Source organism: Lygodium microphyllum, chromosome 7, assembly GCF_053477565.2.
Source record: "Lygodium microphyllum isolate KBCC chromosome 7, Lygodium_microphyllum_v1.1.10, whole genome shotgun sequence".
NCBI lineage: Eukaryota > Viridiplantae > Streptophyta > Polypodiopsida > Schizaeales > Lygodiaceae > Lygodium > Lygodium microphyllum.
Window position 1 is genome coordinate 136,183,956 of NC_141141.1, and position 25,054 is coordinate 136,209,009.

The following is a 25,054-nucleotide window of genomic DNA, read 5'->3' on the forward strand; positions in this document are numbered from 1 at the left end:
CAGCCCATCCATTGTAAATTGGGATAGTGTTTGGCCAATTGATGGTTCCATTTGTGCAAATCCTTGTGAAAATCAAGGGGCAATTGGCCCAATTGCTTGTTGATTGTATATATAGCAAAGGGCTTTTGGATCAGCAAAGGAGATTGTGGAATCTCAACTTTACACTATCCATTAGCAATCAAAGTTAAAGAAATACCAAAAGAAGTGCCAATTTCGGAACCAACGAAATGTCTATTGTCCAAGATTGTTAAGGTAATGTGTGTATTTCACTTTATGCTCATTATTAATTGTTGTAATTAAGTGCTTAATTAGGTTCTACCACCCTATTGTTGAGCTAAAAATGCATTAGCTTTAGTTAAACAGCCCCAAAACATGCTTCAGTAATGAAGAAACCTTATTTATTTAAAAGAAACATGATCCTACAGAGTTTCACTGTCCCATAAGCACAAACCCACTTGGGAGGTCCCAAACTTTCTATAAATACGTATGCTGCCCTCCATTCATCCCTTAATCTCGTTTTTGCAAATTTCAGGTGTTTCAGCTTGCTACCCACACCCCGTTCACGAAGGACATCTCAACTGAAGTTGTCCATTGCTATCTCCATCAGTTGGCACCTGATTTCCAACCCTGTTCACGCAAATTGGAGCTGATTCCAACCAAGCAACTGCTGTTCCTGCGCAGACCTGCTGCCGTACAGCTTGCCACGTCATCACAGTCCTGCATTCTGCGTTTTTAGTCTTTCTCTCTCCTGCAAGCTGTCCTTGTCACAACTCTATAGAAACAGAATTTGTATCCTTTTTCATTAATTTGTCTATATAATGATTTATTAAATTTATTTCCTTTGCACTAATTAGATATAAAGAAAAGTGCATTGGAGCTGGCCACTGATGAGTGGTCATAGATTATGGTGGACCCACACGGTGGGTTAGAGAAAAGATAGTTCTCACTTCCACCTATATGGCCCGATTGGGCGCCTGTGACCAGAACTCATGCATATCAAGGTTAGACTCGCACACAGAAAGGATTGATGCCTTGAAGTGTGGGCTAGATCCGCCAGAACAGACAGTTACAATCAACAAGATGACATGATCATGAAATGCTTGTACAATGTGCATGTGTGGGCTGAAAGCTTGAAATGCACATTTCTTTGCATAGGAAAGTCACATGAAGATTCTGATACTGTTTTTGCGATGTACACGGAAAAAGCTTTCATATGACACCTATATTGGGGGGTCCCTAAATTTTAGGAGCCTTGAATTAGCCTAAAAATGCTAGTCCTAAAAAATAGGGATGACATTCTAAAAATAGTAAATTCTGTACCCTGACTGTGCTTACTAAATTTGGTTGTTTCTATTCTTGACAGTATTCAACCCAAAAAGGAAGGCCATAGAGAAGAGACAAGTGTCAAGACACTTGTCACACAAGTTTCCAAGTGTCCCACCACTTGTCACATCTCATGACATGTGGCTGGACACTTGTCTTGTGCTACTCCACTTTCCCCTTTTGTACTAGCTCTTCCCTCTCCTATAAATAAGAGCTCGTTTTTCTTCATTCAGCATCATTTTTCTTTGCTGTAAACTCATGTACAGCACCCACAGATAGCCAGAAACTGGCCCCATCCATCCCCATCAGTTCTTATCATTGCATAATAGATAATGCATTAGTGTTTGTACATCTTTGCATGATCTTGTGAGAGTGAGAATTACTTCTCCTCACTCTCAGGTTGATTGTAACTGAGCTCTTCCCTAAGGGACTTGGGTTGAGCAGAAATACATTCCTGGGAGGGAAAGGGGGGGGGGGGGGGGGGGGGGGGGCGGGGAGGGAGATGTTTTTTGCCCATCTTCAACCCTCAATCTTGTCTCCATTACTTTTACATTTTCATGGCTGAAATTTTGTGAGTAATTTTCATTTTCAGCTTTAAGTGTTCATTCTCTTTTAGATTAAGTCTCGAAAACAAGCGAATTTTATAATTATTAAGCATACTACGTTGTTCGGGGTGTTTACAGTCCTGCCTGCGATTTTAGTCTTTATCTCTCCTGTGGTTTGCGTTTTTAGTCTCTCTCTGTTGTAGGCTATCTTGCGTGCGTTTTTAGTCTTTCTCTCTCCTCACTGCTATCTGCATCAGATCCACCTTCTCACTAGTGCGTTTGTTGGTGTTCGACATCCAAAGGTTGTGTTGCTATGATTCGAGATCCGTTGAGAGTATGACAACTCTCCAGCTCATTACCCATGCCCCGATCCTTGAGATACAAGAGTTCGAGATACAGTATTCATTCACTGCATAGTGTGTTTGCTGCATGAGCATCGTATATTCAGTAGTCATATCACTTCATTCATTAAATATTCATTGTCTCTGAGTTATCCTAACCCTAACTATGTTCTTTTATCAGTCTGTGCTTTGTCGTACGGTTTCTATTTATGTTTCTATGTTAGGGCATTTCTTTACGTGGTATCAAAGCCTGATACTCTCTGAGAAACCTAGGCCTTTGATCTGAAAACTCTACACAAAAAGCAAGAACAACAGTAGGTTCAATTGACTTCGAACACAACAATACCAATTCAATCTCCAAAAACAACTATGCCCAGAACCGAGCGAGAGTGGGTCGATCAGTTTGCTCCACAAACTTCCAACATGGTGAAAGGCACTTCTGATTACATGGAAGAAAAGCTAGGCAAGCTCATCTCTGAAGAATACAAATTGATCATAGCTTATAGACAAAAGAAGATTGAGGAGCTCGATCAAAGGATTGCCCTTCAAGAAAAGCTTCTAAATGAAGGTATGCATGAATTTCTCTCTTCAAATGTTGCGCGTAAATCTGATGATGTTGCAGGGCCGTCGAGACCTCCATCAAGGATGGGGCCCCCTCTTGGAGAACAAGACCTGCAGTATATTCCATTTTTTCATCCTCTTCCGTCCACTCCGATGCAAGGTACTTTAGATTCGTCTTTTGTTCCTTCTTCTTTTACCTCTCCTGCTTTGCAATATATTGGTAGAGATCATGTGGAAGAAAGAGTCCAATCTATTGACTACAGAAAATGTCCTCTTGAGGACCAATTCTTGTATGTTAGAACACGTCGTGGGGATTATAAGAAAAAGCTAGATACCTCCTCTTTTAACCTTCCTTTCTTTTTAGTCTACTTCACAAAATCAAAATGAATTTGATGTTCCTTTTTCTTCATTGCATGGCGCATCATCATCTTAACACTTTCATTTCCAATCATTAAATGTTAAAAATGAACAAAATGCATCTACACCTCTCACACCACATTTTCAAAACCCACCCATCCCACCACATTTTTCCGTTGCTTCTCCACTTCCATTCACACCATTTACATTTCCATTTCAGATACCTTGTGTCGCACCGCACATCACACCGGGGGTTATGGAAACATAAGCACATCCTTTAGGACCTCATCCTTTCCTTAGCCGAGTGGTGTTCCACCTACTTTAAACATTTTCGGGATCATTGCAACCTAGGTATCCCCCCCAATCTCTCCTGAGTGTGGATCAGTTGACTCCACAGTTTGCCACCATGGGTTTACCTAGTGGACCTTCTGGTCATATTGATGTGCCCCATCATCACTTTGGACAAGGCTTCCGTATCCCAATGCCTCCACCTACACCGGCACCTTATGGAAACATTCATGTTCTAGTGCCTCCGCCTCAATCAACACTCATTGGACACTCACAGTCTACTTTTGCCTAACTACCTCTACCCCCTCCTTCTATCTATCAGACATATCCACCTCCACCATCTTACACCCCACAATCTTATCCCCAACATCCATCTTACCCCACCTACCCAACACCTCATGGTTCTAGCTCATCTTCTGCCAAGCATGCATTTAATGACAATACTCGTTTTAACAGGCCAAACTTTACCACTTGGTTGAACTTAATGAGACATGTCCTTGACTCCCAAAACCTATGGGATCTTGGGCAAGGGTTGGAACCCGATCCCGCAGTTATCCCATACAAGGTTGTTTGCTCATGGAAGGCTAGGAATGCCTCCACTATTGTCGAGCTAATGCATGGCTTATTGCCTGAGTTTCATTCTCATCAAGAGGCAGAATGTACCTTTAAAAAATAGGTATTGTCAACATTGTAAAAAGACTGGCCATTTTGACAACGAGCGTTGATCAAAGACAAGAGGCACAGCATCAAAATCTAAGTCACAAACCCCCACCCCTCAATCGGGCAACCCCCAGCAAGGGAGATAGGGTGATGGCAAGGAGCAGTGCTAAGATCAGACTCATACTGCCACCGCTCAATCATCTCAGTCGACAACATTCTAAACTCTAAAGAGCTTGTGTGACTGGTCTGCAAAGGCCCACATTGTCTCCATAGAGACATCAGATGCGAGTCTCGTCCACATCTGTGAGTTGCCTCCTGATGACGAGGATACCGCAGAGGGCCCACTCGTTCACAGCCGAGCACTTCAGCTCTTGTTTGGATTATGCATAGTGGAGCTACACATCATATGACTCCTATAGCGAACATTTTCTGTTCTCGAGTCCCTGCAGCCGGACAGGTCTGCGTAGGAAGCAACTCCTCAGTCAAGATTCAAGCTCAAGGTTGCATCAGTTTTGACTCTGACAAAGGGTCCAGATCTGGCTTCGCTTAACAATGTGTATCATGTCCTTCAACTTGGGGTGAACTTGTTATCTGTTCAGCAGCTTTGCCGGTTGGGGCAAACAGTCTTTTTTACAACGACCACAGTCAAGGTCCTTGACTCTCAGACTGGTTTAGTGATTGCTCACAATGAGACACAACCTAATGGCCTATACCACATGACACTTTTTCTGACCGAGCCAACAGCTAAGGGCTCCGTGTTTCATAGCTTCCAAGCCTTAGCCACATCTCGAGAGCCTACGAACAATGAGCGCCTTTGGCATTTTCGCTTAGGGCATCTTGGTTATGACTCTCTTTATGAGTTGTCACGCCATGAGCTAGTTAAGGGCCTTCCACACCTGAAGCTAGCTCGAGATGTTTGTAAAGCATGTCAGCTCGAGAAGCAGCATCATACCTCATTCCCTCCGCAAACTTCACATCGTACTGAAGCACCTCTTAGATTGATTCATGTTGATCTTTGTGGGCCGACATCCACTGCCACCTTGAACGGCGCACTGTACTTCTTTTTGATAGTGGATGATCATTCTAGATACATGTGGGTGTATTTTCTCAAGCATAAATCATATGCTTTCACATATTTTTCTGCTTGGGTGTTGCTGGTTCATAACCAGACTGGTCGTCGTGTCGGTTTCATGAGGAGTAATAGCGGTGGTGAGTTCATCTCCCACGAGTTTTCCGAGTTCCTATAGAAGCATGGCATCTCCCGCCAACTCACCTCTACCAACTCCCCTTCTCAGAATGGCGTCGTACAGCGTAGAAACCGGACAATCATGGAAATGGTACGCTCTATGTTGTTTGCAGCAGAGCTCCCTGAACGCCTTTGGGTCGAGGCTGTTAACACTTCGGTGTACATCCTCAACCGATGTCTGACTACGGCTCTTCCTCAGAAGACCCCATATGAGGCATTTTTTGGCTCTCGCCCTGTCATTTCCCACTTCAGAGTCTTCGGGATGTCATGCATACACACACACGCCTAATGACAAGATAGGCAAGATCACTTCCCGAGCTGATCTCCTTATTTTTGTGAGATATTCCTCTAAAGCGAAAGCCTATCATTTATTTGATCCTCTGACGAACAAGGTGATCGTTAGGCGGGATGTCGTCTTTGACAAGAGGGATATCGTGCAATCCTCTGCATTGGATTCCAATCCAATTCCTTCTTCCACATCATCAGAGATCGTGCCTATTGAGCCTAGTCTACTTCCCACTCCTGACATTCCCGCAAATTCTTCCGCTCCCACGTCCCCTCCTTAATACCCATTACCTCGCTGGTACCAGCAAACCATGTGGGATTCGGGGATCCTACTACTGGATTCCACTCCGGAGGGATCTAGAAGATCTGCTCAGCTTGCTCCTCAGGCATCATTTGCGTCATTGTTTACAATCGATTATATAGCGCATTCAAAGCCGGATACATGGCACGAGGCTCTTTAACACCCTCAATGGCGAGAGGCCATAGAGAAGGAGCTAGAGAGTATTGACCGAAATGAGACTTGGACATTGGTCCACAAGAAAGTTGTCGAGACAAAGTGGATTTTTAGGACCAAGCTAAAAGCTGATGGGACTTGTCCAGACAAGTACAAGGCTCGCCTTGTCGAGCAAGAATTTCGATAGAAGCATGGCATTGATTATGAAAAGACCTTCGTCCCTACTGTGCGGTTGGAGAATAACTTGGCAAACTTGTTTACGAAGGCTCTTCCTCGGGACATTCTTCGATAGCACTCCAAATCCTTGAGCCTTATACCACATCTAAGGTCTGAGAGGGGTTGTTGGACATCCCCTAGAGGCATATAGGCAGTGTACACTCATTCTAGGGAAGATTTATGCATTTCCAAATCAAGTTGGACAGATTTATATGATTGTGAACTAATCGCAGCATTTCTAGTCGTGCCAAGCAGTGCAGGCAGTGTGCCAAAATGCCACAGCATTTTCGCTGCAGCATTTTGTTATCAGCTTATTATTTGTGTTGTAGAGAGATTGTTTGTTGTAGCCTCTCCCTTTATTCAGCATTCGATCACTGAAGATTTCTGCATTCCACTCTCTTTTTCACGCACATACACACACTCTCTCTCTCTCATGTTCATCCTCTTTTCATTCCGCTTGTATGCTTTTACACTCGCTACACTCTAATATTCTCAATATCAAAAGCTTTGCAACTTTCCTTGTTTAATTATTTTCCAAGTTGGGTGCATACTACACTCAAAGGGATCAAAATCTTTTCGTACTTGCTTATCACACACTACATGCCATCCTAATGCATACTTGGAAACTTCCTTAGGGAAGAGGAAGTCGCCTCCCTCCAAGTAGTTCCTGACAAGACCTAATCCGATGCATCGAACATACTAGAGACCAAGTCACCCCCATTGGGAAAATCAAGTACTCAGGGGCTTTCACCCTCTAAAATTCCGTAACCTAATGGTTTCCTACATAAGTGTTATACGCATACTTGGGAGCTAGGGATAGCCCCTTTCAGTAATACTGAGAAACCATAGCTATGTGGCACATGAAGGTCGTGGCTTCAAAATAGATTGTCATTTCTCGTGGGGATTGGAGATTATGAGCTATATAGTTCTCACAAGTATCATGATATAGATTCACCAAGGAATGCAACAACCGAAACATGTTTGGCAATTACATCCCTCAAGTGAGATTTTAGGTTCTTTCTATTTGTTTGGTCATTTTAGTCCATTGCGGCAGGTAGTGTTTTGGTCATACCCTTTTTAGTGTTAAGCTAAGAAATGCATCACATGCTGATTAGCCTCTTAAACAGCCCTAAAACGTACTTATTTAATAAAAAATGCAAAAAGGTGTCCAATTTGAGAGTTTTTGTGAAACCCTAATTTGGGAGGATCGATCCACATCTATAAATAGACAAGCTGTCCCCCATTCTATTTTCATCCTTTTGAGCAAGTTTCTCACTCTAGTGCGCAGATTTCAGTCATCAACCACATACCATCTATTGTCCAACCATCATTAATTGCAGCCCATCACTATCTGGTACTAGCCGGCCTATTTTCAACCATCACCTTGCTGTTTGGAGGTCTCCATCTATTGTGCCATCATAACAACTGATCAGCCTGCGCTTTCAGCATCCGGTGCCAAGCAACAAGCTGCTACCATCTCTCCCACCAGTCAACTACTGTAATACCTGCTTTTTTGGTGTCCAGTAGACCATCTACACCAGCAAACACCTCTACTATTGTTGCCTGATAGTCCTCTGCCTTAGGTGATCAATTTTCAGCCTTCCTAGTGGTACACTACTGTGTTTACCAGATTTCAGCATTCCGACTACTCGGTTTTGGTGACCAGCCTACTACCCTACATTATTTTGCACTCTCATCATCTCTGACTAGTGGTTATAGTACTTGGAATCCGTATCTAGTGGACGCCACTCTCCAATACTATTGGCATGTCCTTGGGCACTCTACAGTCTTTATTCATTTACAATTTTCATTCACTTCAAAGTTGTGCTCTCTCTCTCTCTCTCTCTCTCTCTCTCTCTCTCTCTCTCTCTCTCTCTCTCCCCTTACTTTTGCTTGTGTTTATTTCTATGTTTGAGTTTTACACGTCTATGTCTATATCATCGTGTTTCTATCATGGTCGTACACTCTATGTTTCCTCAATGCAAACCCTAGCAACTACTCCACAATTTTCTTCACATTTAGTTCATCCAAACAATTTAGTCCACAATTAGGGTTTTCTACAAATATTTGAACTATAGTACTCAGAACTCCTTTGTTGCCTTTTGGCCCAAACACCACTTGAGGTGTCTATTCCTCTCTCCCAACAAATGCTCTCACTATAGCTATGCGTACTAGCACATGCAAGGGCTTTCCTAGTACCACCCTTGTTCATTATCAATCTCACTTATCCATCACCTACATCTTTGTTCTTGAGTGTTTCTATCTTTTTTCCTCAAGTTTCTTCTTACACTACTACTTGAACAAGCCTTCAGTAATTTTTTATCTAAGACACGACCACATTTTTAACCACTCATTCTCTTCTATACTTTTGCCAAATGTATCCCTCCAACTTCATCCTTATCTTCACTCTATTCCCAAAGTGTTGTTGAGAGGGGTCGTTAACTCACACCATTATTTGTCTCGAGTTTCCCATTGTTTTACACATTGATGCACCTCAGAGTAGCATCCTATCATTATCTATTTTCAATCACAACATGCTTATTAATTGACAAATCATTGAGCAAATTCATTTCTTGAGTCCCTCCATTGTGTTGGGGGTAAAGGCGCCCATGACTAGCCGCCTGTGTATTAGTTACACTGACAATTCCCACATACCTGCACACTACAGGTGGCGGGCGCCCATCACTTCGATTCATTCTTTATTCCTTTAATAGCATTTGAATAAAGGGAAGGATAGTCACACATTGTGACTGTTGGAGCTCCCACATCTTGTGTCTCTTTCTCTCTTGCTCTTGCTCCTTCCACCATAGCTCTTGCTTCCACTTCAAGGCTCACCTCCCTTCAATTGGTACCAGAGCCATTGCACTAGCGTTAAGAAGCTCAACCCAACATTGCTTTAGCTTGTGCAGAAAAGCTTCAATTCACAGTTCCAATGGCAGCCATGGATTCTTCACCCCGAGGTATCCATTGAGCTCTATCTTCTTCCCGGCTTCTTTTCCCTTTTCTTAAGGCCTGATCCAAGGCCTTGCTAAAGGCCATTGAGCATCACCACAAGGCCTACCGAGGCCAGTGCCTGACGCAGCCCCTTCACATGATTGCGCCTTTTTGGGCAGCCTGCATCCCTACTCAAAACAATCACTCCTCTAGCCGCTTCCAGGCTTCTCGCACTCTTGGCATCTTTGGTGATCATTGGCAACACCTCCCAACACTTGTATTTGGCATTGGGCATCAATTGGAGCTCTTGGGGTCAACCATTGATTCACAGCTTGTGACAGCTTGCTGTCATACAATTCAAGGTAGCACTTCATTCATTGATTGGAGATCACTTATGCTTCCCGAGATGTCTATTTGATGACGGATCATCTAGGGATGTTATGCCAATGTATTGGAATGCTATGGGACTGATTTGAGTACTCTTTTGCTTAGTTTTACATAAGTTTTTTAATGTTGTAGTAAGTAGGGCTGAAGCTTATTTTATTAGTAAAAGCATATGCCTATTGCTCCCAGGTGCTTACCGACTACTTGGGTTGATATACCAATGCTTATGGTTCATCTTGCATGCTTTGTCATGCTTCCCGCTTGCTTGTTTCAGCTGAGATTGGAGCTTTGAATCTTGACATTGGCTGTCATTCACTATTATGTATAGTTATTTGACGCTCCAATAAGAGCTTTGCAAGTTACCTGGATCGGATGCTCCCAATATATGCTACTTGGATCTTGGATGTATGGATGCCTTCCACATGATGTTTTGAGCTCTGTTTGCTCATCTAGCATTCGACTTTTGTTCCAGTGGGAGCCGCTACTTAACACTTGGATGTTACATTGAGCATTTGTTTGGTTACACAATTGAGCTTGAGGATCTTCCAATGAGACCGTGGGACTTGGTAACATGTATATGCTCTTGTCATGCTTTATATACGCAATTGACGCTTAGTGGGCTGATCTAACATTTCTCTTGGGCCGGCACCTATCTCTGTCATGATATTGTCAATGATGTCTGCATCTTGGTTGGTTATGTATTGAGCTTCCGTTACATTGCTCAATCCATTGTGCCTTTAGTTGGTCTCTTTTGTTACCTCTGAGACCCACTCTACGCATGATGGTTATGCCTATGGGATGTATCTCAATCTCACACACTGATCCTTTGACAATTCTCAGTGCCAATCGCATCTTCACTCACTGTTAGTTGAAGCTATTCCCTAGCAGTTGCAATTTGTCTTATATCAATGATTGCCCCTCTTTCACATTGATTTCTTACTGATGTACTTCATCTTCAGCATGTTGTAATTGCAGTTTACTACACTGTTTATGCGAGCAGTCACCTTCATTGGACAATCCTTTGCATTGAGTTTGTGGACAATTCATTACTTGGTCAATACCCCTTGTTTTCAGCTTGATTTGGCAGTGGTTTTAGGGCTGTTTGCAGTAATTACAGCAACCTGCTTTGACAGTTTGTGCACTTGTTTGCCTTCATTATGGCTGGTGGCTTGAGTGATAGTGCTATCTTTAATATTGATAAGATGGATAGCACCAACTATAGCTACTGGAAGGCCCAAATCTGGTAAGCTTTAGTGCACACAATGCAGATTAGGCCTTTGAAACATAAGGGTGTCAAGCCCAAATTTATTGATGAGCTATGTAAGTCCACCATCATATTATCCCTCTTAAAGCAAGTGTTCTATAATGTTATCTCTGATGGGCAGTCCGCATGGGAATTATGGAAAAAGATTCACAATGTCTATGACAAGCAAAGCCCCGCTTCTAAATTGTATTGGCTGAAACAACTCATGGACCTTCACATAAAGAAGGACACTTCTATGTCAACTCACTTAAATGAGTTTCATTCCATTATCAATCATTTGTCTTTGCAAGGGATTGAATTCAAGGGCACTCTTCTTCTCTTATTCCTCTTAGTTACACTATCTGAATCATGCGATACCTTTCATACTGCTATGTATACCAACATACCTATTGCTAGGTTACAGTTGCAGGATGTAAAAGATGCACTCTTTGACTGAAGAGGTTAATAAAAAGAATATCAATGCTTCTCGTGCCTCTCATGCTTTGACAATTAGAGACAATAATGTTAGGCGTGGTAATGACCACCATGGGAAAGACACTCAACATTCTCGCTCTCAGTCACCTGGACAGTCTCCCAGTAAATCCTATGGCCGTAAGTCCTCGTTGACTTGTCATTACTATGGGAAAGCAAGGGCATGTTCGGCCATAGTGCCATAGGATACGTGAGGACGAGTGCAAAGAAAAGGCCAAGGGTAAAGTACAGGACAAAAATGATGATCGCAACATTATCCCTAGAAAGTCCAATGTTAAGATTGAAGAGATTAATGTTATGCAAACTAATTCTAATGATGATTTCATATTTGCAGCTTCTTCTCTTAATACTTCACAATTGACTGATGCTTTATCAAGGTATACTCGCTATTGGTTAATAGATTCAACAACTTCCTTTCATATGAGATTCAACGACTTCCTTTCATGTGACCCCTCATAGAGAGTGGTTTCACTCCCATCGCACTTTGATTGGATCTATCCACTTGGGTAATGACCTGACACTTGAGATAGTTGGTATTGGTGATGTCCAACTGCAGTTTGGTTCAGGTGCATGTTTACTCTTCATGATGTACGTCATGTATTGGCTCTTACGAAGAGCCTCATCTTTACTGACATTTTGGATAATGAAAGCTATGTAGTTTCTTTTAATGATTCCTCGTGAAATATTACCCATGGGAATCTTGTCATTGCACGTAGTGCTAAGTCTAATACACTCTACCCCTTGCTTGTACATGTCCTTGAAAGGAATGAAAATGCTTACCCATTTGCAATATCTTTTGTTCCCTGACTATAAGTGCTTTGAGTCTTGTGATCATTGTTTTTATAGCAAACACATAATACATATAAAAAGTTTGGTATGACACACATGGGTGAGCCATTGGCTCTCATTCATTCGGATGTATGTGGTCCCATACCTTACCAATCATTAGGTGGCACCAAGTATTTCGTTACCTTCATTGATGACTATACGCATAAGGTCTGGGCATATCCTATTAAGCAAAAATCGAAAGTCTTGGCTACATTTCAGCGTTGACTTGCTTTGATTGAGAACCAGTTTGGATATAGGCTGAAATGCCTAAGGTCAGATTATGGGGGTGTGTATGTCTCTAAAGCCTTTAAGCAGTTTTGTGATGAGGGGTATTTAGCGTCAGTTGACTGTCCTGTACACCCCACCCCAGGATGGTATAGTTGAGCACATGAATAGAACAATTCAGGTGCAAGTTTGCAGTATGCTTAGCCAAGCAAACTTACCACAACATTTTTGAGCTAAGATAATTACTACTGCCATACACTTGATAAATCGGTCCTCATATACTGCTCTTGACTATCAAGTTGCAGAGGAAATATGGTCCGAAAAACCTCCATTGACTCTGTCCTTTACCTTCTCACATGAAGGTTAGTTAAGCCAATTGTCCGCAGTCTCATGAGTAGAAGGCTAAGATAGCCGAGATCCCTTATGCATCCATGGTGGGTCGTTTGATGTATGCCATGATCGCCATTCATCCTGACATAGCAATTGCAGTGGGAGTTATGGCACACTATATGGCTACACCTGGATGATGCCATCGGGATGCTGTCAAGGGTATCATGAGAGATACCTGAAGGACACAATAGCTATGTACATCTATGATGGTGGCCACAATACAAAAATCATAGGATACACTAACTTTGATTATGCAAGACATGCAAACAGTAGGAAGTCCACCTCTGGCTATGTCTTCACCTTTGCGCGGCCCTATCTACTACAGCAACAAAGTATGTTGTAGCCACTTAGGCAAGCAAGGAGGCTCTCTAGTTAGGCCATCTGGTGTCAGACCTTTGCATTATTGATGTAGTCCCTACACTGGTCTTCCATGCGAAGACCAAGCACATTGAGGTGTGTTACTGCTTCATTCGAGAGGCCATTGAGGATACAAGTCCATTGAGCTTGTCAAGATCTCAATTGATCAAAATCCTACAAATCTGCTCAATAAAAGTCTCTCAACAAAGCATTTTGTATTCCTTAAGTTTATATACGTTAGTTAGATGAGATGACATCTTTCCTCATCCAATTGTACTTATATATATTTGTACTTTGTCATTTCTTTCTCGTTCTCTCGTTACTAGGGGCATATTCACCTTTAAGTGAAGGTCCTTGGAAGTAAAGGCGTCTATGCTTAGCCGCCCGTGTATTAGTTACACTGACAATATCCGCATACCCACACATATGTACACTACAAGTGACGGGCGTCCATCACTGTCACTTCATTCTTTATTCTTTCAACAACATTTGAATAAAGAGAAGGCCAATCACACATCATGATTGTTGGAGTTCCCACATCTTCTCTCTCTCTCTCTCTCTCTCTCTCTCTCTCTCTCTCTCTCTCTCTCTCTCTCTCTCTCTCGCTCGCTCTTGCTCCTTTCACCATAGCTCTTGCTTCCGCTCTATGCTTCCACTTCAGGGCTCACCTTCCTTCACATTGTTGAGTTAAGTGTCAATGAGTTCCTACATTCAAAATGGTGACGGTATTCGTGCCTATATGTTTCTATTTATAATTGTCATACTTACAAAGTTTTAATGGATATTTTCATCTTTTTTATTTACAAAGATTGTTTAACCAAGTTATTAATCTTTCAAAAGAGAATCACTTATAGTTTCTAATCAAACAATTGACTAAGTATTAACTAAACTAAAACCAGCTACGTAGCTTCCAATGAAACTTTATATGGCAAGAAAAGATAACAAGCAAGGGAACTATTCACTAAAACTAGAAAGGACTAATAAGTGTTACTCATATCATGAATACTGATTCGTCCATCAAAAGGTTTACCCAAATTTTGGCCCATCTCAATTATGCACATTAGGTGTGCACCTAAAAAGCCTTTAAAGATCTTTGCAAGTTTCCTTGTGCTCTCAATATCTCTTTGGACTTAACCTAATGTCCGTTCAAGCAATGGATGATGTCAAACCACATGGCCCAAATAACATATGTTGAACGAGTATGCTATTAATGACATCACATGGCTTCCAAATGTGTTCATATACTAAATTATTAGCGAAAAAATCCTACTCTTAATCCAATACATTGATGTCATTAGTGAAAAATCCTACTATTACTCTAATACATTGATGTCTTGATACAAACAAGGTGGTTGAAGTTATCAAATGCTCCATAAAGAAGACATGATTAGCTTGGAGTAGTACACATATTTTTAGCAACCCTAGGCCCCTTGCTACTCAATAAATGCCACGAGTCTTGCAAAAATATAATTATGCAAAAGAACCACAATTGAACAAAAAAGAAGACTGTTGGAACTAGAAGGACGCAGCTGAGAGTTTGAGATCGAGCAAGAGCGTATGAGAGTGATGGCTGGAGAGAGTGTGAGCAGAGTAAAAGTCCAAGTCGATAAGAGTGAAGAATAAAATGTATTCATACTTAGAGAGAGTTTGAGATCGAGCAAGAGCGTATCACAGTGACAGCTGGAGAGAGTGTGAGCAGAGTGAAAGTCCGAGTCGATAAGAGTGTACCAACAATGTGTTGGTACACAAAGAATAATATGTATTTATACTTAGGGCACGTAAAGGGTGCGTTCACATGTACAATGTGCGTGTACTATATACATGGAGGTCACCGCGCCTTTATATCCCAACAACCTTCCACTTAAAGGTCCGATATGAACCTCTAGCTAACCAACTCCCACTAGTCGAATGCAATGCTCGTGCTGAGCTCGGCTTAGACTTTTAGTGAGAACATCTGCAGGGTTATCTTGTGTTTTAATCTTGGTCAATGTGATTTGACCATCTTCCATAATCTGTCTGATGAAGTGATATCACAGATCTATATGCTTTGTGCATGAATGATACATGGCATTCTTAGCTAGATACACAGCACTTTGGCTATCACATCCCAAAACTGCAGTACCCATAGACATGCCAAGATCATCTGCAAGTCTGCTCAACCATATAGCTTCCTTAGAAGCTTCAATAGCTGATATGTATTCAGCTTCAGTGGTACTCGGTGCAACAATATTTTGCAACTTGGAACACCAAGAAACAACCCCACCAGCAACTGTAAAGACATACCCGCCGGTGGACCTAAGAGTGTCCAAGTCACATGCCATGTCTCCATCACAATAACCCTGCAAACTAAGTGCACCCTGCCCATAGCAAATACTTTTTCTTTGTGTACCCTTAAGGTATCGAAGAATACACTTGACAACCTCCCAATGTGCTTTGCCAGGATTTCACATAAACCTGCTAACAACTCCCACTGCATGAGCAATGTCTGAACGAGTGGCAACCATAGCATACATAAGAGAGCCACAAGCTGATGCATAAGGAACTCCCTTCATAGCATTTGCTTCGACGCCATCTTTCGGGCTGTTGGCTTTGCTAAGCTTGAGATAAGGAGGTAAGGGTACCCCAAAAGGCTTAGCTTCAGCCATGTTAAATCTGTCCAGTACCTTTCCAATGTACTTTTCTTGAGATAAAAACAGCAATTTCTGCATTCTATCTCTACGAATCCTCATGCCCAAAATATGCTCTCCATTCCCCAGATATTTCATGGAGAAAACTGATTTCAGCTGATTTTTGAGAGCATCCAAGCTAGTCTGTCTTTTCCCAGCTAGTAACATATCATCCACATACAAAATAAGTATTATGGGGCTGGCATCTGTATCCTTTTTCATGTACAAGCAATGATCTGCATGGCTGCGTGTAAACTCATGAGATAGCATAAAAGTATCAAACTTTTTGTACCACTGCCGTGATGCTTGCTTCAGCCCATACAAGCTGGGTTTTAGCTTACACACCATCTATTCTCTTCCAGGAACTACAAAGCCCTCGGGCTGTTTCATGTAGATTTCCTCATCAATGTCACCATGCAAGAAAGTTGTTTTTACATCCATTTGATACAGCTCTAAATCCAAAACAGCAGTAAGAGCAAAAAGCACACATAAAGTGGTCATCTTCACAACAGGTGAGAAGACCTCTTGGAAGTCAATCCCTTCCTTTTGTGCATAACCTTTGGCAACTAGCCTTGCCTTGTACTCGGGTTTCCCATCAACTGTCTTGACTTTGTACACCCATTTGTTTGGAAGTGGCTTTCTTCCCTTTGGTAATGACACAAGATCCCAAGTATCATTTGCATATAGAGATTTAATCTCTTCCTGCATAGCTAGCTCCCACTTACTGTTGAACTCACATGACTTGGCCTCTTTGTATGTAAGAGGCTCACCCTCATCTGTAAGCATCACATAATGCAAGGAGGGGTCAAACCTATGTGGTTGCCTTTTTACGCGTATAGACCTGCATACCCAATGATCAACATTTTCAAGAATTGGGTCTACATCAGGAGGTATATTATTTTCAGCATTCATTTGCTGCTATAAACCATTTTCAGCATGCTATTCATGCTGTACAGCACCTTCATTTTCATTTCCAGCACCTGCATTTTCATAATCAGCAAGCCTATCTTGTTGTCCATGACCTCTTGGTGCTTCTATTTACTGTCCATCATCATCTGGCTCAAAAGTAACCGGCTGATCATCAGTTTCAGCTTGTGGTATAGCACCTTGAGGCTCATTTTCTGAAGTTATGGGTGGCTGCAAACTCTGAAATTTCACCTTTTTTAGATCTTCATTAGAGGCTAAAGAGCCTTTCAGCAATTTTGCCTCATTAAACACAACATTACGGCTGCAAATAATTTTCTTGGACTAAGGTAACCACACTCTGTAGCCAAATTCACCCTCATCACCATAGCCCATGAAAATGCCTTTGGTGGATTTTGGGTCAAGTTTGTTCCTCAGCTCATCCCTAACATGTACAAAAGCATCACAGCCAAATATACGTAAATGGTCATATGAGGCCGATTTGCCAGACCAGACCTCCTTAGGGATGCCATTATTTAAGGACCTATTTGGAGAGCGGTTGCAAATGCGAACCGCGGTTTTGAGTTCCTCTCCCCAAAATGCATGAGGGAGATTGATAGTGGGCAGCATGCACCGCACTCTTTCACATAAAGTCCTGTTATATATTTCAGCCACCCCATTTGAAGAAGGACTGTAAGGGGCTGTAAGCTCCCTCTTAATACCATGTAAGTCACAAAATGACTTGAATTTAATCGATGTGAACTCACCCCCATTATCAGTTCTCAAGCATTTCAGCTTCCTATCTATCTGAGTGGTCACAAATGCATGAAGAGTTTTAAAAACAGCAAACACTTCACTTTTCTTTTTCAACAAGTATACCCAAATCTTCTTGGAACAATCATCAATAAACGAGACAAAATATGCAGCACCACCCAATGATTTCACGGGCATACTACATACATCAGAATGCACTAAGTCCAAGACATTAGACTTACGAGAGACACCAGAGTAAATGAATTTTTTATTTGCTTTCCAAACTGACACTCCTTACAAAAATCAAGTTTAGAGCCTTTTCCATCAACCCTCTTCAAAAAGGTAAGAACATCAAGTCCTTTTTGGCTCATATGGCCTAATCTCTTATGCCATAACTCCAAGTGGCTGCAAATCTCAGCAACTGCAAGAAACTTGTCATTCAAGGCTTTACAATGCAAACAATACAATGTGCCCTTCTTGGTTTCTTTTGCAATCAGCATGGAACCCTTTTTTACTTTCCACAAACGACCACCAAACAGTGTGGTGTAGCCATGCAAGTCAAACTGACCAACAGATAGTAAACTCTTTTTAATGCCAGGTACATATCTGACATCTTTCAACACAAGCTCTTGACCATTGTCTAAAGACAAGTGTACGGTGCCAATCCCATCAATGTTGCAAGCATGGTTATTTCCAAGGTACACCTTTCCATAACTACCTGCATTGAACATAGCAAAACACTCCAATCAAGGAGTTACATGGAAAGAGGCACCAGAGTCTACAATCCAAGTCTGAGTGACACCATCATCAACTGACAAGAGTGCATCAATCACATCAGTCTTGGTAATCTGCATATCCTGCATGTGACATACAAGGGCATCGTAATCAACTGCACATAATACATCAGCCTCTGTATCTAAAAGCTCCTCTATGACCACACTGGAGACCACATTGGCCTTTTCTTTGCCGTTGGATGTCTCCCATGCATCTGTCTTTTCTTCCTTCTTCTTTTTATCTCCTGCATTCTTCTTTCTCTCTTGTTCCTTCTTGTAGTACCTGCAATCAGGTTTCTTGTGGCCCTTCCAACCACAATGATAGCAAGTGATGTCACTCTTATCCTTTCCTTTGCTCTTACTCCTGTTTCTCTGCCCTGCATATACATTTTTCTTTTCAGCCCTGCCTCTTACATTATAAGCTGAGTTGCTGGAGCTGCCTTCTCCACTAGACATATGTCTAATTTCTTCATTTAAGATAGAACCCCTCACCCGATCATATGAGAGATTGGGGCTATTGTTGAGTGAAACCACCAAGGTCTCCCAAGAGTCAGGCAGTGTCATAATCAAAAAGATCGCTCTCAACTTATCATCAAAAGCTGATTTAGAATCCCTGTAAATGCACTCAAGTGCTCAGCTGCAGGCTTTGACTCATCCAGGCGCATATTCACCAACTTGTGCATTAAATGCACCTGATTAACAGATGTGGTGATCTCATAAGTAGTCTTCAGCTTCTCCCATATTGCATAACCTGTGTCTAAACCCTTAATGTCTGTCAAAATGTCATCAGTGATACCCATCTTTATGTAAGCCACAACCTTTTTATTCACTCTAGCCCAATCTGCATCAGACATTAGTGCAGGTTTATCTTCCTGCAAAGCATCCTCACAATCCTTCAGGAACAAAATGCCCTGCATACGGTCTTTCCAAAGGTCAAAGCCATGACCATCAAACCGTTTGATCTCCATCAAACTTTTAATGTCTAAACTGGAAGAAGTTGCAGCCATTAAATTCTGCACAAATTCCCAAAACTTCAAGTCCAAAATTGCATGAATGTCAGTCAATCTGACCCAGCTGAGTAAAGCTTTGCCAATACATGAAAAGCCCCAAATTTTTGGGATCCAATGTCATGAAATTTTACCCAAAAAATGCAAAATTTCGACAAAATTGGCAAAATCCCCAATTTAATTGAGGTCACCGCTCGCGATGTCTCCAATTTCTGACTCAAAAGTAACTGACAGGCATGAATTATATCAAATCCGGGAAAAGCCCCAAATTTCTGGCTGGAATCCTCACAGATCTGTGATCTATGCTTCTGGTCTGTGAACTCCCGTCAGTGGCAAGTGGTAATGAGGGGATTAGAGAAAAATTTTGATTTGTTTTTGAAAAAACAAAGGAACTAACGAGGGAGGTCCGTTGACCCCCGTCGTGTCACGTCACCCTCAGACGTCGCCCGCCTTCCGCCAACGCTGGTTCTGTCTGCCATCGAGTCATTGCACTGCACAGCTGTCACCTGCACTTCGTCACGATGGTCTGCTAGTTCCTTGCTACAATCGCCTCTGCTGACTGCTGCTACACGCCTGCTGCCGCAAGCCCAGCAGCCGTCACCTCAATCTTGTAAAGCGTGCAAAGTCTTGGCTCTGATACCAATTGTTGGAACTGGAAGGACACAGCTGAGAGAGTTTGAGATCGAGCAGGAGCGTACGAAAGTGACGGCTGGAGAGAGTGTGAGCAGAGTGAAAGTCCAAGTCGATAAGAGTGTACCAACAATGTGTTGGTACACAAAGAATAAAATGTATTTACACTTAGGCCACGTAAAGGGTGCGTTCACATGTACAATGTGCGTGTACTATATACACGGAGGTCACCGCGCCTTTATATCCCAACACGAGACAATGTGTTAGAACAATGCATTACCAAAACTTGCTCAAAAAGTGCATATGCCAATAGCCCAATGAAAACTCCTTGCAGACGAACCCGACGAATAGTTCACCAAGTCCAAGATAGTCCACACAAGAGTTGCTCAACGCTCCAAGAAGACCATCCATTTAGCCACACTATTTTAAAAATCCTAGTATTCTCAAGGGCAACTCTGCTCTCTCTTAAAGCATGATATCAGCTAGACAAAAGGAGCGTCTACCTTACAATCTAGCAGAGCTTCAACTAAATACAACTATAACAAGAATAGAATTCAAGATTTTTTTCCATCCCAAAGAGAGTGAGATATTTGAAAATATTGACTAGAATACTAGTGGTACTTTGTTATACTACCTACTACATAAGCTGTATCAAAATAAATATGACTCGGTTTGAGATATCCTTTAGATAAGACAATGAAATTGCCTCAAACAATTTATTAATTATTCGATGCTTTCAAGGACATCACAACACATTAAGAAATTGTTTAAAAGGTACGCATTGAATCAAGGAGGTTATGCAAAAGCTTTTGAAATCTAGAGCACGTTTACAACCATATTTTGTAAACATGGAAGATTGATTAATCGTTTTGTCTATAAGATTAGTTATAACAATGTGAGTATCTTCTGTTTCCTTGGAAACTGAAGCTTTAAGGCAACCCAATATGATGGATAAACTTCTTTGCTATGTTATATTTGTAAACAAAACAAAATATTCTGGCTACTAGAGTGCTGGGAAGATAAAGTGAAATCTCTTAGTTTTGGGAATCTCATTGGTCTAGCATGAGAGACGACCGAAAGAAGTAATCTCGTTACATTAATTTGGCCATTAATTTCTTCCTCCATTCAAATATGATTCTCTTTCCAAGGTTCATACAATGTGTGATTGAGGAATTTCAACCAAAGGTACTAGAGTTGTCAAGTCAAAGCAAAAAATTATCAATGACCTAAATAATTGAAAGATATAATTGTACAAGATCCAAAAGGCTTTCAAACTTTCGCTATAGTTTCCTAGTCCATAGCCTTCATAAAACATGGAACAGATTTTTCAAGGACTTTTTAGTAAGTCAAAAGGAAATTTCTTTCTTTAAAATATCTATTCATGATGATAGATTCTATCAAATGGGTAACTTTAACAAAGAAAAAAATCAACATACTACTATATGCTTACAAATATGTAGACTGAATTTTCAAGATGTGTGGAATCTCTATCAGCATTATCCTAAACTGAAATTTGTTTTGAAGAGATTGTTGTTCAACTTAGTCATAAACATTATGTGTAATTCTTAATCCTATTGAAATAAACAAGCAGAATACCAATTCTTCATCATTCAAAAAAGCACTAGCATAGTGATTAGTGATAAGTCAAAAAGATAAAGCGCTTGCCACTAGTGAAGTGCACCGAGTAGAAAGCTACTTGTAAGCTTCTTTGAATCATGAAGTCCAGATTAAAATCTTACCAAGTTAGCTGCAAATGAAGTTCTAAAATGACAATCATTGCAGATGTGCACCAATTAGAAAGCTACTTGTAAGTTTCTTTGAGTCATGAAGATGAGGTCAAAATCTTAGATGCAAGTGAAATTCTAAATATGAAGTCTACTTAAATGTATCCTTATGCAGCTTTTGGGCATTACAATAGAACAGAAGGATAGCACATCAAATAAACCAGTCCATTATGAGTAAGATTAATGAGTTCACTTTGTGTTTGTTTTTCAGACAAAGTAAGATTAATGTATTCACTTTGTTTTTGTGTTTGTTTTGTAAAGCTGGTGCATAAGCAAGCTCAAAGGCAGAACCCTGTACCTACTAGCTTATACACAAGGTAGTCGAATGTCCTTTGTCACGGGGACGTGTATTTTTGACTTCTTGCTTTGGCATAATTAAGTTGTGCACGTGTGAGGTGCACAAGTGAAGTGCAAGTTATTTTAGGAATAATGACAACCTAAAACCCAAGTTCGGCAGTGAGGGCTATTGGCAAAAGTCGTGACAAGTTATGTTGGACGCATGCTAGTGGGCTGGTGGTGACAATCTTGGCTCTAGGCATGGTGTCATTGGGCTAGAGCGAAATTAAACATTTTAGGCTTAGACTAAGGTTAATGAAAATTGGAAAGACCTTCAAGTTCAATGGGCTTAGCAATTAAATTGTGCATGAGTAGGGACCGATTTGTGGGCATGATGAGGATTTTTTATTTTCCACAATTATTACTGCCGAAAATACAATTTTAGAGGTGGAGTTTTGCATTAGGAGGTGTGCCACTCGGCAAGAGAGGAGAAAACATGCTATACAACGCTGCCTGGGCCAATTTTGGGTTGGCTAAGACACAAAAGAGGCTGATTTCATGCAAGTGACAGAGATCAGGTGTGTCTCGAGCAGTTGGAAGCTGCCAAGTGCAAGGACCAGCCATCAGGAGCAGCCAACAAGCACGCAATAGATGTCAAACTGTAGGCAACAGCCAGCAAGAGCAGAAAATCACAGGTGACTGCATTTAATGCAGCCAGGCAGCAGGCGACAGCAGCTGATTTTCTCCCCTGATCAGCAGGCAACGCAACTAAATGCATCTTCTGGCATCATACTGATTTCTCTCTCCTCTATCAAGTTCCCATCTTCTCTCAGAAGAATTGATGTGGACAGCATTAAACTTGCTGTCAAAAAACCTACTCTTTGCAGAATTTAGGGTTTCCAAGCCAACTCATGAAATGTACCCACGGATTTCAGAGAAACTGCTGAAATTACAGCAGACCTAAAAGAGATTGCTCATCTACAATTTAATTGATCCACATGCACATATTCTTGGCCCAAGTTTTGCCCTATTGTACTTGGAATCAAGAGGCAATTTGATTCTTGATGTCGCTAGTCAGTTGTGACGACCCAATATTCTCAAATTTCTAGAGAGATTAGTCAATATCCCCATGTACTATAAATTTGGAGGAGTACAATTAAAGAAATGCCCTAAAGGGCACCAATTTCAGAGCCAATCAAGTGTTAATGTCTCTAAATTTAAGTGGTAAAGTCTTATTCCAGATTTGCAACTTTATTGCTTGCTGGAATTGCTAGTTAATCACGTAAATCACTACCTTATGTAAGAAAGAAGGTTGGTTTCATCCTCCCTTAGACTTTCACTACTCTTCAAGGATTAACGAGTTTATCTACCTAGACTTCATGGTTTAAAGGCTTGATTATGGTAAGGTGAAACCCAATCATGTTGTGACTTCCCCCTTGGCATGTTCTCTTAGTGTAAAATTGTGATTGACTATACATTGTGCTGTGATGTTGAAGGGATTTACTTATTCTTAAGTAAGTCCAGTAAATTTGGAGGCAGATATCACCACAGATACTTCACGAGGCAATTGCCATGATTACATAAGCAATTAATTAATGTTCACACCACTAAACTGCCAGTTTCGTATAAACATGGTGTGATCTAGTTACAAATACTTATTCTTAAGTAAGTTCAAGCAAATTTGGAAGGAATCATCATGACAGCCAGCATCATAAACACTTGATGGACCAATGGCCATATTTGTATGGGCATTAATTATTGTTCACACCTCTAAACTGCCAATTGAATATAAAGAAGATGTGATCTAGCTACAAAAGCCATACTCCAAAAACCCTTGGTAGCACAAAAAGTCACACATAATCAACAAGCATTTAACATAACAATCAGTGAGATAGCAACACCAAAGGAGGGACTCTAGTACCCAAGTGAGCTTATAGAGCTCTGGATTAAACCAACATCTTCAGCCATTGCCAAGTCCCCAAACCATCTTTTGGTGCCATATATCAGCCCTGACAAAGGAACGAGCTTGTTATTAATTTGAGCAAAACCAAAAGTAGGTTAGAATGCATATGCAATGTTAATTTAGCCTAGAAGAAACAACATTCTTACCTCCACTATGAAGAAGAAACGAACCATATTTATGCATGCATAAATATGAGTAAGCAAGTACAAACTATAAGTGCATACATAAGCATGGATGCAATAGCCTATTTGGAAGCACCATGTAAGTTCAATCGCAGAACCCGTACCTAGTGTTAAGTGTACGCTTGTGTGTATGCACATGTACATACATATATATTTACATACATATACACATACACATGACAAATGACACCCCAAAAAAGAAACTTTATCATTAAATTCCCAAATTCGCCCTAAAAGTGTGAGTATGAGCAAGAGAAATTGAGGACACAATTGTAAACGTATACGAACAAATAATGAAAGAGAGAATACAAGACCTTAAACAATGAATGGATGGATGAATGAATGGATGGATGATGGAATCCATGACTCAAGGCATGAGGTACATCATATAGACCACGAAGATGATATCACGTCGTGCCAACAGCACCCTCAGTCTCCCTCTCTCCAAATGCATGTGATTCGATACACTAAGAGCAAGGAGTCAACTATATAAAGACTAGAGGACAAGACTCAAGATAGACTACTAAATAGCCAGCAGCTACTCACACATGCACCCAAATAACAGCCTAATAAATGTGTGTAACCCCCACCAAACATAAATTCCTAACACCCTCCCCTGAATCATAGAGTGATCAATATAATAGAATATACAGTAATGGCAACATATAAACCCTAGGAATTGCCACCATATCCCATAATAGCACAGCAGTGTTACTGCCAAAAACCTGTAACATTACAGTACATTGAACAATGACACCAGAAGCACCATGGACACTGTGGCACTGGCCAAATGCTAGATACACCTCGCTAGAAGTGCTGATTTCAATGTTCATAATACTCCTTTAAAAATTTTGGAAATAGCCAAATCTCAATGTCTATTAAAAACAGCCTTGAAAAAGCATATCATGACCATAGATTCCCTTCCTTCACCATCCTGCCATAGTGTGCCCCCCCCCCCCCCAACCAAAAAAAAATCCGTGGGAACAGA

General features: G+C 41.2%; 1 protein-coding gene across 3 annotated transcripts in view; it reads right to left on the bottom strand.

Moving 5' to 3' along the window:
* The window catches only part of LOC148034003 (uncharacterized), a 91,378-nt gene that overhangs the window by 61,251 nt on the left and 5,073 nt on the right, over nucleotides 1-25,054 (bottom strand). For all 3 annotated transcript variants that reach the window (XM_087682017.1, XM_087682015.1, XM_087682016.1), the window contains exon 2: nucleotides 23,843-23,930. In XM_087682017.1, the coding sequence (XP_087538143.1) occupies nucleotides 23,843-23,930 (88 nt within the window). The remainder of the gene's footprint in view (nucleotides 1-23,842; nucleotides 23,931-25,054) is intronic.